The 15,000-nt window shown below is 38.2% G+C and overlaps 2 protein-coding genes across 2 annotated transcripts in view; one reads left to right on the top strand and one right to left on the bottom strand.

Annotated features, from left to right (window-relative positions):
• Positions 1-429: 429 nt before the first annotated feature.
• On the top strand, positions 430-14,102 carry LOC137973876 (uncharacterized). The gene is made up of 4 exons (XM_068820770.1): positions 430-803; positions 6,657-7,160; positions 10,015-10,117; positions 11,941-14,102. Exons 1-4 carry the CDS (start codon positions 725-727, stop codon positions 11,945-11,947), a joined length of 693 nt encoding a protein of 230 aa, XP_068676871.1. The 5' UTR covers positions 430-724; the 3' UTR covers positions 11,948-14,102.
• Positions 13,830-15,000, bottom strand: part of LOC137973874 (pumilio homolog 3-like) — a 29,707-nt gene continuing 28,536 nt past the window's right edge. Inside the window, exon 19 of the mRNA XM_068820768.1 lies at positions 13,830-14,779. Within this exon, the coding sequence (XP_068676869.1) occupies positions 14,653-14,779 (127 nt within the window). The 3' untranslated portion in view covers positions 13,830-14,652. The remainder of the gene's footprint in view (positions 14,780-15,000) is intronic.

Genomic DNA, 15,000 nt, shown 5'->3' with positions numbered 1-15,000 from the left:
TTACGTTTGTGTGTTTCAGCGTCAATACGATCAATTCACACTCACTTAATGGGTGAATTCTTGAAATCATTTCCTCCTCGATCCAGATCTTCTGGGCCTGCGCGTCACGTGTGAACTCGACTAGTGGCGAGGTTTAACGTAAAATCCAAAACTTGTTTTCTAAGGAAACGGCCTTTGGATGAAGACTAAAACTAAGATTTTGGCCAGTGGGGTGTTAAGCAAACTAACTTTTGAGATTTGATGAAGGAAATGAAAAAGATGTATTTTTGATTGAAGTGGCACTTCAAATTAACAATACCTCATTGCAAGTTGGCTTGCAGCTTCTCATTATCTCTTTCAAATCTAAAGATTTTTGTTGACCATTGTCAACGACAACACAAAACAAAACAAACTGTTCATACGGAACTTTTTATTAATTTTATTTATGATGAGAGGAAATAGATCTCTGACGTGCACATCTTAACATATACGCAATAATGTGAATTTACTTCTCGAAGAAGGATCTTATTTAACACGGCACCAAGTAAAAATACCCACCTAATCAAGCAGCTGAGCTTGATCGTATTTCGTTTTTTTGTGATCAAGGAACGCACTCTATCGGAACCAACACTCGCTCGAGGCCACACAATACTTGAAGAACATCAAGGATATTAGAATTGTGACTTAGGGTCAGTGATATCTAACGAAGCATTTCAGGGCCGGGAGAGAAAGAGAAGAACAAAATATGTCGTCTAAAAAGGCAGCCATGGTTTCGATCTATGCTGGTCTCTTGATGTTGCTTGGAGGGGTTTCGGCACAGTCTAGTAAGTACTCTGATATACTACCTATTCGTGAATTTTAGCCTCTATGCACGATCGAGCGCAACGGGAAGTGTAAGTTTAGTTTACGTCGCAAAGCAACGCGTTCTTCGTTGACTGTTCATTCATCACTGTGGCGTATTCCGAGGTAATTTCTTTTACAAAAACCTAGGCGGAAATGAAACTAAACAAATCCTCGTGTTTTCGACGAAATAAAGTTCTTTGAGTAACAGAACAGACGTTTGAATTTACATAAGCTTCGATTTGTGAACGATTCGATAAGTTATTCCTCTTCTACAGCTCAGTTTGAATTCGTCAGTTATCGTCAAAGATTCTTCTCCCGGTGGATCAGTTGAACTCTACTGAAACTCGTGCAGCACCGCACCGTCAAAATGATAGAATAAGTCACTCTGTTCAAAGTCCAAAGAATTCACTTAGAAATGTTTTGCTGTCTTCTTTTGTTTATCAATGGAAATAATTTATTTCATCGACGGTATATTCGCCACAGGTGCGAAACCGTTATCGGACAGGAAACTTTACCAAGGGGAGTGGTATAGGTTTAGAGGCAGAATGTTTTTTAATTTTGAAAAATAAAGTATTTCTGCGGCAAACATTTCTCCGTATCTATGTGAAGAATCCAAATATCTTCTCCGGAATGCGGACCAGAATATGGATTCCTTATGGATAAAAACAACACTACAATAGTTCATTCACTATATTGAATAATTACATATATTGGATTATAACCGATACCTCTATTTGTCTATTGATAGCGGGAAAGCATGTAACAGTTGAGTCACTATCCAATCCATCACTTTCCTCATGACAAATGCCTGAGTAGCACAGTCATTCCAATTGTCAGGGGCACCCAACGAGAATATAGTTCGAAACCCGGTGACTTAAGCATAGCATTGTTAAACGTATTTTAGTATTTAAACGGTAGATATAGGCATATTTTTATCCCATAAAAATTTTTCATCTGATCGGATTTCCTAGTAGAAAGTCTAGTGATCCGAAAATTATAGGTTTCAGCCAGAAAAAAGCTCCCGACAATTCTAGGTGACCTTTTTAGGGTAAAAATTCGTTCAAAATGGGCAATTACACCATTTTTTAGATGTTCGAAAATCCTAGGACAGGCAGACAAGCAAGAAATTTTACAACAAACGTGGACGCGTGTATTCGCCCATCGCTTCCACGAGCACTCGACAATTTGATGAATTGTCTCCTTTAATAAAGCGTTTTCGAGATAATCTCACACATAATAACTCGATGTTACTTTTCAAGAGGAGAGAAGTTAAAAAGTAATCTCAAAGAATCAACTTGTTGGTCCAGTTACTCTGCTGCAATGTTTTGCGGTTTCTCGCTGCGTTAAGTAAAGTTCTAATTATAAATTCCAGCTAGGGCATTTCATTCTTGTCGAGTGCAGATTTCTACAAACTGAGTGGCGGAATAAGAACTCTCTATAGAACTAACACTCCAATCCTTATCTTCAATATACTACTCTTCGTTTATTTGCAATGCCTTCTATTCAATTAACTACTCAATATAACAGAAGGAAAAAAGTTTATCCCGTAAAGTACGCCGTTACTTTCTTTTCTCCATCCGGTGTTGCGACACTTCCTCAGAAAAAAAAAAAAAACGATATTCTGTGCACGTACACGCGATAGGAGTTTCAAAGAAGATAGAAGGGATTCATTTGCTGATTATACTGTCACTTATCTTGCCCCTTTTAAGTTTCTTTACATTCAAGCTTCTTTACATTACTGTTACATTCAAGTTTAATTGTTAATAACAGCTTTCGATTGTAAGCTTTTATCAACAGTTAAACTTGAATGTAACAGTTAATAATCTCGATTGGGCACCCTGTTAAGTAACCTCAACAGGCAAGGAACAAAAACGAATAAGTAAATAAAAAAGAAAAGGTCAAACCTAAACTAGAAGGTGAAAAAAGTGGGAATTACAAACGTTTTCCGTACCCTTAGGTAAACAAAAATTCGCAGCACCAGCCAGTTATGCATTGAATTGAAAAATGATCTTGCCCTCAGAGTCTCGCTAGCATTCAACTAGCCACTAAATAAAATATTCCTTGTTCCTTTGGAACGAAGGTTTCTGCGTTCGTTTGCATTGTATGGGCGAACTGGTCGAGGGTGAAACTACCCGGTAGCGAAACGACCGTAAATCTTGTGGAATGCTTCGTCATGAAAACATAATATTGGCTGATCATTATGCAACAAACGCTACCATAAATATCGATATCAGACAGTGTCGGGGCGGACACCTCTATCAACAGGCTATGAATGAAACTACTTAACTCTGCATATAGCTTCCCTAGGTTAAATAAAGATTGTTTAAGACGGATGAAATCCTTTGGTATTTTGAGGGGAAATGAACTTCCGCGGGAGGCATCGTATTGTCTTCTGCCGTGACGAAGCTACCTCGTTATTTTAAGCTTTAAGATAATTGCAAGCAATTAGCTTTGTTCTAAAATGCCTTATCATTCTGTGTGCTGCTCTATCGCCTTTGGTAGTGTTTATTTTGTTACATTTTTAACACGGATACAATCATCAATCAGTTTTGGCCAAGGATGGAGTGCCATTGAAGCTCGGGTAGCCTTACTGTTGAAGAAAAGTCGATTGTCGTTTTGATACAGATAATGTCGTAGTTTGTTATGTACGAAAAATATTAACTCAAACTATCTACTTTCATTTTGTTGTCAACGATCTTGGATGGCAAAACTTCAAAAAGGATGAAACGTGAAAAAACTCTTCCAGTCGTTTGGCTAAGTTTTTAATAAAAAAGCTTCTGCAAAATCCTGCAAAAAAGAAAACAACCTTTTCAATAGCGTTCCAGGGAAAACAATTAAAACTAAAAACAGCCATACCTTTGAAAAATACCACGAACAAAAGACACTCATCACGATGACTTAGCTTTTGTATACAGCAGAAATTAATAAGGTATTTTCATAGCTATGCGGACAACATTCGAAGATTTCTAAATATAATTAGCGACCTTGCACGGCAAGGTGTTTTCAACTAATTTCTTAGATAGCACTTCGCGACGTATTTTCGTCAGCAAGCGAATCTTACTCCCATTTCTTTCTACATGCAAAATATTAAGTCATGAAATATACATTCCAAAGTGTGCATGCTTGTAGCGGTTTCTGAATTCAAATGAACCCGGAAACTAAGATTTTTAGTTTACAGATGTTGAAACGAGATTCACTTTTTGAACTTTCCTGGTCGTTCCTAGGTCAGTAAATCGTTTAGCAGATGATTTCAACTTAACTTCCTCAAGTTATTGACGAAGTCAATGGAATAGCTGCTCACCTAACTGGAGTATGTTTATTGCATTCGTTCACGCTACAGCTCACAGCAACGATAACTGAGCACATTATTATGTGGTTAAAAAGACGTCATGAAACTTCCGCACTCATTACAAATATTCCTCGCACGTGTGATTTATAATGGTAATTGAACTGAATGGAGTGCAATTTGGTATGACCCTCATACGTGTGATGTCAACGGAACTGAGTTCGATTTGAAATCACAAGTATGATTTCAGACCAAAATTGCACTACACGAAGTTCAATTACCACTTTATTACATCCATTTAGAAATCACACAATAATTATTTAATCACTCAAATACAGGATTTTTGTCAGTACCAATATTTTATTGATTCAGTTGGAAACAACAGTTGCAAAATTCGCCACACAATGGTTTTCTTTGTCTTTCATTTTCCTGCGATTCGATTGGTTACCTTGAACAAGCCTTGAAATCTGATTGGCTGTTTTGTCTTACTGCTCCTTTCTCATTGGCTGTGGAGAAGTGGCGATTTCGAGCCAATCAGGTTGCAAGGATCAACTCGGTGATTCCAAATGGTTGTAATAAAGAGAACAAACCGTTGCAACAGACCTGACGGAAACAGACCTCGCCATAAAACAGCATAATTGTACGGCTAAATCCAAAGTTTCCAAAACAAGGATCTTTCTTTTATTTTTTGAAATTTTTTTTGCTCAGCTGGAGTACTACAGAGAAAGTTGAAGCTTATAAATAACCAATCGTACCAAGGACAAACAAATTAGCTACTATAGGCCACTTTGGAAAATACCATAATACTCTTTGTTTGTGCCTCCAAATTTTGCATAAGCATTGTCTTTGTTTTCTCTTGGGGCCATTGTAAGTCCATAGAGAAACTGGAAACAATGCTTATGCAAAACGTGGAGGACAAACAGAGAGTATTATGGTATTTTTCGAAGTGGCCTATTAATTTATGCTTGATTTTGCCTGAATAAATTACACCTACAAGAGAGCGAAAATAAAAGTAAAATAAATATTCAGTACTTTGTAATGGTAAAACTCATTGGTTCCTCCTGTAACTTACACGTACATGGTTGATTCCAAGCGAGAGAAAAAAAAGACTAACATGTTAAATTCTTAAGGATTTTTTAACGGAACTGCGTTCAAATTATATAAAATTACTCTTTCAAATTTCAATCAATTTCTATCGTGTAACAACAATATGATTCTTGGTAACAAAACTATAATTTCATTTTATTTATTGTTAGCACAGCTTTTAATTCATCTGTATTTATTGTTTTTTCGCGCTGTCTGTCTCTTCTAGTTTAATCATAGGTACATGTATTTTCTTTTTTGGTTAGGCCATCCCTTTTTTTTTTTTTTCGTTTAGCGTACTAGCGTCAAATGCGTTTCCTGATATTGGGTCGGTCGGTGAGATTGAAAAAAAAAAAATAACCTAAAAAAAAAATCATAAGTATTCTCGGAATCGGAGGCCTGGTACCCCAGCATTATAGCTGTGGAGCCAGGAAAACAACAAGACGTGAACCCAAAATCAATATGGCGGAAAAGTTGGTGGATGTTGTTGCAAAATTAAGACAGCGTGGGAAAAAGGATCAAACACCGAAGCTCCTGTGCGACAGAAAAATGGTTTAAAAAAGTCGTTACCTATTATTTATTATTATTATTATTATTATTATTATTTATTTTTTTTTTTTGAAAATGCCAAAAATTTGGGTCGGTCGGACGACGCTAAGCGGAGAAAAAAAAGAGGATGGCCTTAGTTGACAATGTATAATCAATTAGAGAAAAATGCCATGACAGTAACCCTCTAATGCTCAAATGAACATGTTGCGAAGAATAATGCCAACAAACCGGAAACAATTTAAAGGGGTGTCTAACGTACTATCTATCCTATTTGATTTCTTTTTTATTCAAGTCAGAAAGGAAATTTATAAAAATAATACAAGAAGTGCAGCAAATCAATCATAATATATGCGAAGAGCAAGAACAAATTACGGCTTATTTAATATTCGATTTCAAGGACCAGAAGCATGGAATGCATTTGGGAAAAATGTGAAATCATGTTGAGGAAATGTTAAAGATCATCTCATTGCTAAGTAAATATTACTTAAATCCTGATTTGTTTTTGTCTTGTAATTCGAAGATTATCTAATTTTGTTTTAAGCTTCGCCATACTGTTTCATTACCAAATAATTTTTCCCTTTGAATGTGGCAATGTGCCTTCTTTCTTTATGGGTTATTTGCTGCATTAAGTACTAAGTTTAAGTTATTGTTTTAGAGAGGTAGGTAGATAGTTTAGGTAGCCGATTGTATTGTAGTTGTTCTTTGTTGTCTGTGTTGTACTTGTGTGTCCGACCTGACGTGTCTTTCAAATTAGTCTTTTCTACTTTGGCTTCCTACTTTCATTAGCTTTCACAGTTATTAAGAAAGCCATTACTCTTTTCATAATTTAATTTTCTTCATTGTAATTTGTTCTGTTAGGAAAAAAAGGGTAATAAATTTGTCGTTATCTCATTCTTTTCGCGCACTTTCGTTGCAGCGACGTCGATGATGTCTGTATCATCTTCGATGTCAAATTCTATGACAGATTCTATGTCAAACTCTTTGTCATCACCAACGTCCACTTCGATGAGACAATCAATGTCAACACCGATGTCGAATTCGATGTCACGATCTGCGTCTTCATCAATGTCAAATTCAGTTTCACCATCAATGCCAGTACCGATGTCAAATTCAGTTTCACAATCTTCGTCATCATCGATGTCAAATTCAGTTTCACAATCTACGTCATCATTGATGTCAAATTCAGTTTCAACGTCAGCGTCATCATCGACGTCAAATTCAGTTTCAACGTTAGTGTCAGCACCGATGTCAAATTCGTCAACGACATCGTCGCCGACGTCCAGCTCGACATCCGAGACAGAAGTCGTATCAACAACACCGCCATCCATCTCACCATCACAGACATCCGTGTCACCTTCTTCCACCGTGCGAGACAATGGCAGCGGACAGGGACAAGAAGGAGAAAAAGACGAAAAAGTTGGTATGTATTGGATCCTTTCCACTAAACGATGACCCTCTAGTCATCCCTCCCGTTCAAAATTTAACTCAACCATAGGGCTCCTGTTCCCTTGGTATGCCGTTAACTTTCTCATGTTATTCGTATACAGGTTCCCCTTGGAATATGAGCTAAAATGACCAATACTCGATTATAAAAATTTTTCATTGAATAAGATTTTCATTAGGAGCGCTACATTGTGGATGCTAGAGCTAGTTTCAATCGAGTGTCGTAAAACCAAAACCAAAGTAATTACTTTGGCCAATCAAAAAGGACGGAGACAATCCAGTAAACCAATTAAAACTCGAAGTAATTTCACGTAGCCGACACAAAGCGCGGGAAAATGTGCACGCGCAAGCCATGATTGGTTTTGGTTTCACTTCGGATTGGTTGACAAAATGGTGCGAGAACTTTGAACCAATCACTGAGTGAAGTAATGCGAAACCAATGCAATTCGCTAATTACTTTTTATTATATCTCTCAGATAGTACACGCGCTTTGATTGGCTAAATTCGCGGGCCGTATTGTACAGTACGGCCCGCTAAATTTGAACTTTCGATAAAACATTTCATTGCAAGTTTTTCATGTAGTTTCTGTTACATAAACTTGTAAAACTGTTTGAATCTTGCAAGCAACTTTTTCAAACAGTCAAGAAGATTTAGTTTTTCTGATTTTGACACAGCAATCTTTGTGGCAGTTGAAACGCTGACTTCGACTTGTTTCCTTGCCCGCGCGCCGGATTAACCTCAGAAATATAATAAATATCTTAATAACCTCGTTTTCTTGGTCTGTACTGTAGTTACGGATCCTCGCTTAAATCAACGGGAAAAAAGCCGATCGGTCTGCAACTTACAGTACGGACCTCGAACTAGGTTAGTAAGAGGTATTATGAACGCGTTCCAAACTAAATTGTGGCATTACGATTTAGCGATTTTCGGAGAAAGCCATGAGGTTAACTCTGAAAATCCCATATCTTTACGAGTAAACTAGCATATCTTGTCAGAAACTGTTTGTTGAACGGAGTAATCTCTTACTGTAGTTCGGAAAAGGATGCCAAATTAGCTACTAGGGAAAACTGAAATCTAAACGGAATTACAAAATTACTGCCTTTAACCGCCGCTTATTTGCACTGTTTGCTCGGAGATGAAGAATCCTTACACAAATTCAAGGCGGCATTCCATAATTCACTCTGAACTGCAAAATTAGTTCGACAAAATATATGATCTTACACCATCAGCCTGACCCCATTCAACAGAGAAGGAAAAGGGTTCAGAATTTCTGACCCCATTCAACAGGGGAGGAAAAGGGTTCAGAATTTCTGACCCCATTCAACAGGGGAGGAAAAGGGTTCAGAATTTCTGACCCTATTCAAAAGAGAAGGAAAAGGGTTCAGAATTTCTGACCCCATTCAACAGAAGGAAAAGGTTTCAGAATTTCTGACCCCCTTCAACAGAGAAGGAAAAGGGTTCAGAATTTCTAACCCCATTCAACAGAAGGAAAAGGGTTCAGAATTTCTGACCCCATTCAACAGAGAAGGAAAAGGGTTCAGAATTTCTGACCCCATTCAACAGAAGGAAAAGGGTTCAGAATTTCTGACCCCCTTCAACAGAGAAGGAAAAGGGTTCAGAATATCTAACCCCATTCAACAGAAGGAAAAGGGTTCAGAATTTCTGACCCCATTCAACAGAAGGAAAAGGGTTCAGAATTTCTGACCCCCCTCAACAGAGAAGGAAAAGGGTTCAGAATTTCTGACCCCATTCAACAGAAGGAAAAGGGTTCAGAATTTCTGACCCTCTTCAACAGAGAAGGAAAAGGGTTCAGAATTTCTGACCCCATTCAACAGAGAAGGAAAAGGGTTCAGAATTTCTGACCCCATTCAACAGAAGGAAAAGGGTTCAGAATTTCTGACCCCCTTCAACAGAGAAGGAAAAGGGTTCAGAATTTCTGACCGCATTCAACAGGGAAGGAAAAGGGTTCAGAATGTTTGACCCATTCAGCAGGGATACCATTATTTCCAAATTTCTACCATAATGGTACGCCATGACCTCGGGCCAAATATTTTCCCGTCCGGTCCTCCCACTCAGTCTATAATTACATATTGACAGAAGGAAAAGGGTTCAGAATTTCTGACCCCCTTCAACAGAGAAGGAAAAGGGTTCAGAATTTCTAACCCCATTCAACAGAAGGAAAAGGGTTCAGAATTTCTGACCCCATTCAACAGAGAAGGAAAAGGGTTCAGAATTTCTGACCCCATTCAACAGAAGGAAAAGGGTTCAGAATTTCTGACCCCCTTCAACAGAGAAGGAAAAGGGTTCAGAATTTCTAACCCCATTCAACAGAAGGAAAAGGGTTCAGAATTTCTGACCCCATTCAACAGAAGGAAAAGGGTTCAGAATTTCTGACCCCCCTCAACAGAGAAGGAAAAGGGTTCAGAATTTCTGACCCCATTCAACAGAAGGAAAAGGGTTCAGAATTTCTGACCCTCTTCAACAGAGAAGGAAAAGGGTTCAGAATTTCTGACCCCATTCAACAGAGAAGGAAAAGGGTTCAGAATTTCTGACCCCATTCAACAGAAGGAAAAGGGTTCAGAATTTCTGACCCCCTTCAACAGAGAAGGAAAAGGGTTCAGAATTTCTGACCGCATTCAACAGGGAAGGAAAAGGGTTCAGAATGTTTGACCCATTCAGCAGGGATACCATTATTTCCAAATTTCTACCATAATGGTACGCCATGACCTCGGGCCAAATATTTTCCCGTCCGGTCCTCCCACTCAGTCTATAATTACATATTGACACTCAATTGAAAACCGCTCTAACAACTTCTCTGATTTTAATTTCAGAAGCAAAACGAGAGAGGATCGTAGGTTTGTTAGCCGCCTCTATAGGTGTGGTGAGCGTTGGTGTCTTCTGTATCATTGGAGCGGTCGTTTATGTTGTTAAAAGGTATGCTTCCTTTTTTTCTTTTCCATTAGAATTTAAACCACTAATAACTAAAATATTTTTCGATTCTACTATAAATCTCCCCATCCAAAGCAAACATACATCACCATTGTTACCCAGAATTTCGCTTTTTTCTGCGCCGTTCGAGCCACATTAAATTGGCAGAACTAGCAGCACGACCGTGACGTGGGAGGCATGGGTCTGCTCTCGATTTTACGTCACAAACTGCTTTGCATTCCTGTTTTCAAAGAAAGCTTGCATTGGCCAAACAGGTTGTGACGTAAAATCGAGAATAGACCCATGCCTTTCACGGTCGCGGGTCCAAATTACTGCTAGTTTTGCCTACTTTGCGCGTCTTGCCCTACAGATAAATAGCGAAATTTTGAGCTAAGAATGGTAAAACATGTTTGCTTTGGGTGGCGAGACTAACGCTGTAGACGAAAAATATTTGAGTTTAGGTGCGCTTAAAGCAACAGGAAAGAAAGCAACGTAAACGGTTATTGACCAAAAGAGGAAATGATACACGAGGTCGAGATCTTCGCAGTTAAAAGCAAAAACGTAAGCAGTTGCGAAGAAAACCTGGGAAAAATCCAGACTTGAACGGGATTTGAACCCGGGACCGCGCGATTGAGCTGCGTCGAGAGACCATAATGCATCTAGGAGCTGTGGCCCATTTCTCGAACGCCCCGAAAACGTTTCGGGCCCGAGAAGCCACTTACAAAAACTGCTATTCGCTCGTTTGGACAAGCTGTTCCTTTGACACGTTTTCAAGGCAACGAAGAGCAACATGATTTACAAGTTTTATGGCTTAAAATCCCTCTGTTCATAAGATACACATAGTTTTCACGTATTTGAAGGGCGGCAATTGAAATCTCGACCTTGTGTGTGTTAATTTCCGCAGATCAAATATATATGAACACTTCATCCATTCTTTATCACGCAGAGGAGAAATGGAGTGTTTTCGCTCAAGTGACCAGTGGCCATATTTGCATACTAAAACAAAAGGGAGAATTTCATAAAAATAGAGTTCAATTCCCAAGAGAATATTTCACTCCTGCAATATGGCCGCTGTTTGTTTGTTTCACTCCTCCAACATGGCCGCATTGACTTCACGTGAAAACATTTTATAGTACAGTCGAACCTCGATTATCCGGATTCGTCGGGACCTCAGTAAAAAGTCCGGATAATCGAGAGTCCGGATAATCGAAAATATGAATATTAATGAGGCAACAATGTAAACAAAAGAAATAAAGATAGCACATTTTTAATTAGAAAAGTCTTCTTCTATGAACTGCCCCTACACTCATGTACACTGTTTATAAATGAAAACCTATTTGTCCTTGTTCTTGCGTACATCGGAGATCTGTTGCTTGCTGATGCCAAATTCAAGTGCTAAATTTGTTCCCTTTTCTCCTTTATCAAAACGTGAAATAATTATTTGTTTGTCCTTTATCGAGAGAACAGAATGCATCAGAATGCTCTTTGTCGCCGAGCGCTAATAAATTTTTTGAAAGCGAAGCGGTAAATGCGCTGCTTTGAACACACTTTTCTTGATTTTAAACATATTTTACCTCTGAAAGCTTTTGAGATCAAAGCTTATTAATATTCATGAACAAAACGGGACCAGAGAAAAAGTCCGGATAATCGAGGTCCGGATAATCGAGGTTCGACTGTAGTACTAAACGAATTTTTGAGTAGCACTTTGTAAAACGTGATGAAAAAAAAAATCAGGTTTTGATTTAATTTTCTGCTTTGCTACCACTTTTTGCTCATTACTTCATCGTTACAAGATTTTTTAAGATCCAATTCCCTTTTTTTTCCTTCAGTCTTTAGTGGGAGCATACACCAATGGAGAGTACACGACGCAGAGGAAAGATGTGATCATAGTTCGCAAAATTACCAATGAAGAAACCGAGAATAACGAATTATGAACCGATTGCAAAGGGTATAAACTTTGCCGTTAAAACATACTTGTGGAACGAGCAATCGTTTGATCTCCTCTTAATCAAGACTACACGCAAACTAGAAATAAGAGATTTGACTTTTAAAAGTTTTAAAGTTTTACGGAACAGCGACAAGCAAACAGTTTTAAGTGTGAACTCATTCAGCCAATGATAAGACGATTCGCAGTTGCTTTGGTGCTTCGTGATTGGGTTGGTAAAAATATCTTGTCGCATTCTAAACCAATGAAAAGCAATTTTAATTTGCTTGCGGAGCTTTCCCGCGCTTTTCGCTAGTTGCCTGTGTTAAAAATATTCTTCGAGATTGGTTCGTTTGATTGTCTGAATCTGTTGTGATTGGTCAATTTGACAACTATGCTTTGGAATTTCCGACATTCTGTAAAAAGCTCCATAACTTCATAACTGAGCAGGTATTGAACACAATGCAGTGAAGAGAAGCGGGATTATATTGCATGTCAAATTATATCCACAGGGACAAAAACGTCCATTTGCAGGGTAACCATTTTCTCTCCGTAAAAAAAAGCTCGAATTCAGTTCAGCTGGTTTGAACTCGTGTTGCACAAATCGGGAAGAAAATGATCCAAGCATTCAGTGTCCCACGATTATCACTGCTCAAGCATTAAATGTTTCTTCTCCGCAAAGTGATACTCCAGAATATTTAAGTCATTTTCATGGCTAGAGTTTTCCGCTTAGAGCGATCGATGTTAAGATTTAAAAGGCCAAGTGTATTTCGTGACTCACAATAGCCGTTTTCATAGAATAAAACTAACAAGCCGTCTGCACGGACAAATCGTGCTATGGTTTGGTCGGCTAATTTGAATTCAAGACCACCATTTTCGCTAGTGATGTCCGACGTAAGTTCATAAAAGACGGACAGTGGACCGACAAACCTGATAAGTTTGAGCGCATGACGACTGGTCCCAAGTGTGACTTGGTTACCGTACCTTTGCCCCCGCCATATTGAAAATTTCCCATAAACCATCGCTTCCATGGCCAGTTAAGTGAATTTGTCGATTTGTTCGAGGAACGTGAATTTAGGCCGGATTTAGGTCCAATGGCTCGTCTGGACGGAAAAATCGTCTTCCGTTTTCACGGATGTGTTCGTGTGAGACGATTTGTCCGTCCAGACGATTTGTTCGTCTTCTAGTGTGAAAACGGCCAATGTAATCTAAAAATGTATTTTTTTCTGAAACTTACGTACACAGTGGTATAGCAGAAAATTTGCTTAACAAGTGAAACAAGTATTCATGTACATAGTATACAAGGTTCAACTTAATGGCATTACATTTAAGTGAGAAAAAGTAATATCACAAAATAATACAGTAAACTGTATATTAACATTTCAATAATAGCCTACTTTCCCTTCCCATAATGCAATACGTTTTGGGGGGTTCTGTACATAAAAACAATATCATACCGTATCATGCTTCAGTGAACGGGAAATCCATTGTTTTAATGCATCCAAACCCAAAATGAATTGTACTATGGTATTTGCGAAAATAGTAAATAGCATATCAGTTACATTAATTGACTTGCAAGGGTGTGGCTTGGCTCTTCGAGAGAATTTACGGCGCGCGCAGTTACAAGAGAAGGGTACACATTTTTGAAATTCTAATGGTAATATTGGATCGAATATTCTTTTTGGTAATGATTTAAAAGAAAGACTTAAGGTCATTAAAATTTATATAAGATCGTGAATTCGGCGGAAACTATTTTTTAAGCAACCAGCATGCTATATTTGCACTTTTTGTAAAAGGTTTTGCACACCAAACTCTTGTAATCGAAAATTGTTCTTGTATTTTGAATAGGTACCATTTTAACATTAATCAATGGCGATTATTTTTGTTGTATTTCAATGTTTTTTTTTTGGCTTTCTTAGTCATTCAAGCTAAATAAGAATGGTAGTAATAACCAGTTGCGGTAACGTCTTGATTAATCGGCGTAAGAGGAATTTTATTGCGGGATGATATTAGACACAAGAAGATAACTTATACATTTGAGATACAATAAAACATGCTCGATATGTATACAGTCAACTCTCTCGTAAGCGGACACCATCGGGAATAGGCAACTTCCACGATGGCGTCATTTGACTACAACTACCAGAATTCAGTTTGTTTTTTTCTTATTTAAATTTTGTATTCCCAGTGGGGTAAAAATAACAATAGCTGTAATTAGCATGAGACAAGCAAACCCTGAAGGATTCTGGTACTTGTAGTCAAATGACGTCCTCATGCAAATGTCCTGGAAGACAATAAACAGCAATGGCCAGAACCAGGTTGCTGACCAGGGTTTCGCTAAAACAATGGTTTGCTGGAGGTGCTCAGTCTCGCAGGCTCAGAAAACCTGGTTGTGGTCATTGTTAAGGTTTTTCAAATGTCCTAAAGGCCATTTTCGAAATATCAATATTCAGCTTGATAGTGAAGCAGTAAGGACAAAAACAATAGAAATACGTTGGAATAAATGTGAAAAATATTTCCGTATCACCCACTTTCCTTTGTCTTTGTCCTCAAAACCTCTCTTTCAAGTTGAATTTTAATATATCTAATTAGGAAGCTGTGTTCAGTTCAATCCCAATCAGCTTGAGAGATACTTCAAAACTACTTCAACGCCTTTAGAGTCGAATTTCTTCATCTTTTTAACACAAGGTTGCAACAGACACCTCACTGTCTCGGACACTCCTGGGACGGAAGATTCAAGCAAACTGCGAAAAAAAAAAAAAGGGACACGAGAAAACCTTCAAAAATGCATCCTTTGAAAATCATCATTTGAGTGGCGTGATTACGTGTTGCTGCTATAAAAGAAAACTGCAATTTGTTGCAACTGAAAAGGCAGCGTGGGCCTGAAATTCTGACGCAGAACCTGAATGTGGACACCGTTCCTGGCTTAAATCCGTTCCGAACATTGCTGATCCCGATTTTTAAT

This window comes from Montipora foliosa, chromosome 10, assembly GCF_036669935.1.
Source record: "Montipora foliosa isolate CH-2021 chromosome 10, ASM3666993v2, whole genome shotgun sequence".
In the NCBI taxonomy this organism is placed as follows: Eukaryota; Metazoa; Cnidaria; class Anthozoa; order Scleractinia; family Acroporidae; genus Montipora; species Montipora foliosa.
The sequence above is the reverse complement of the archived record's forward strand: the minus strand, read 5'-3'. Positions and strand labels throughout refer to the sequence as shown.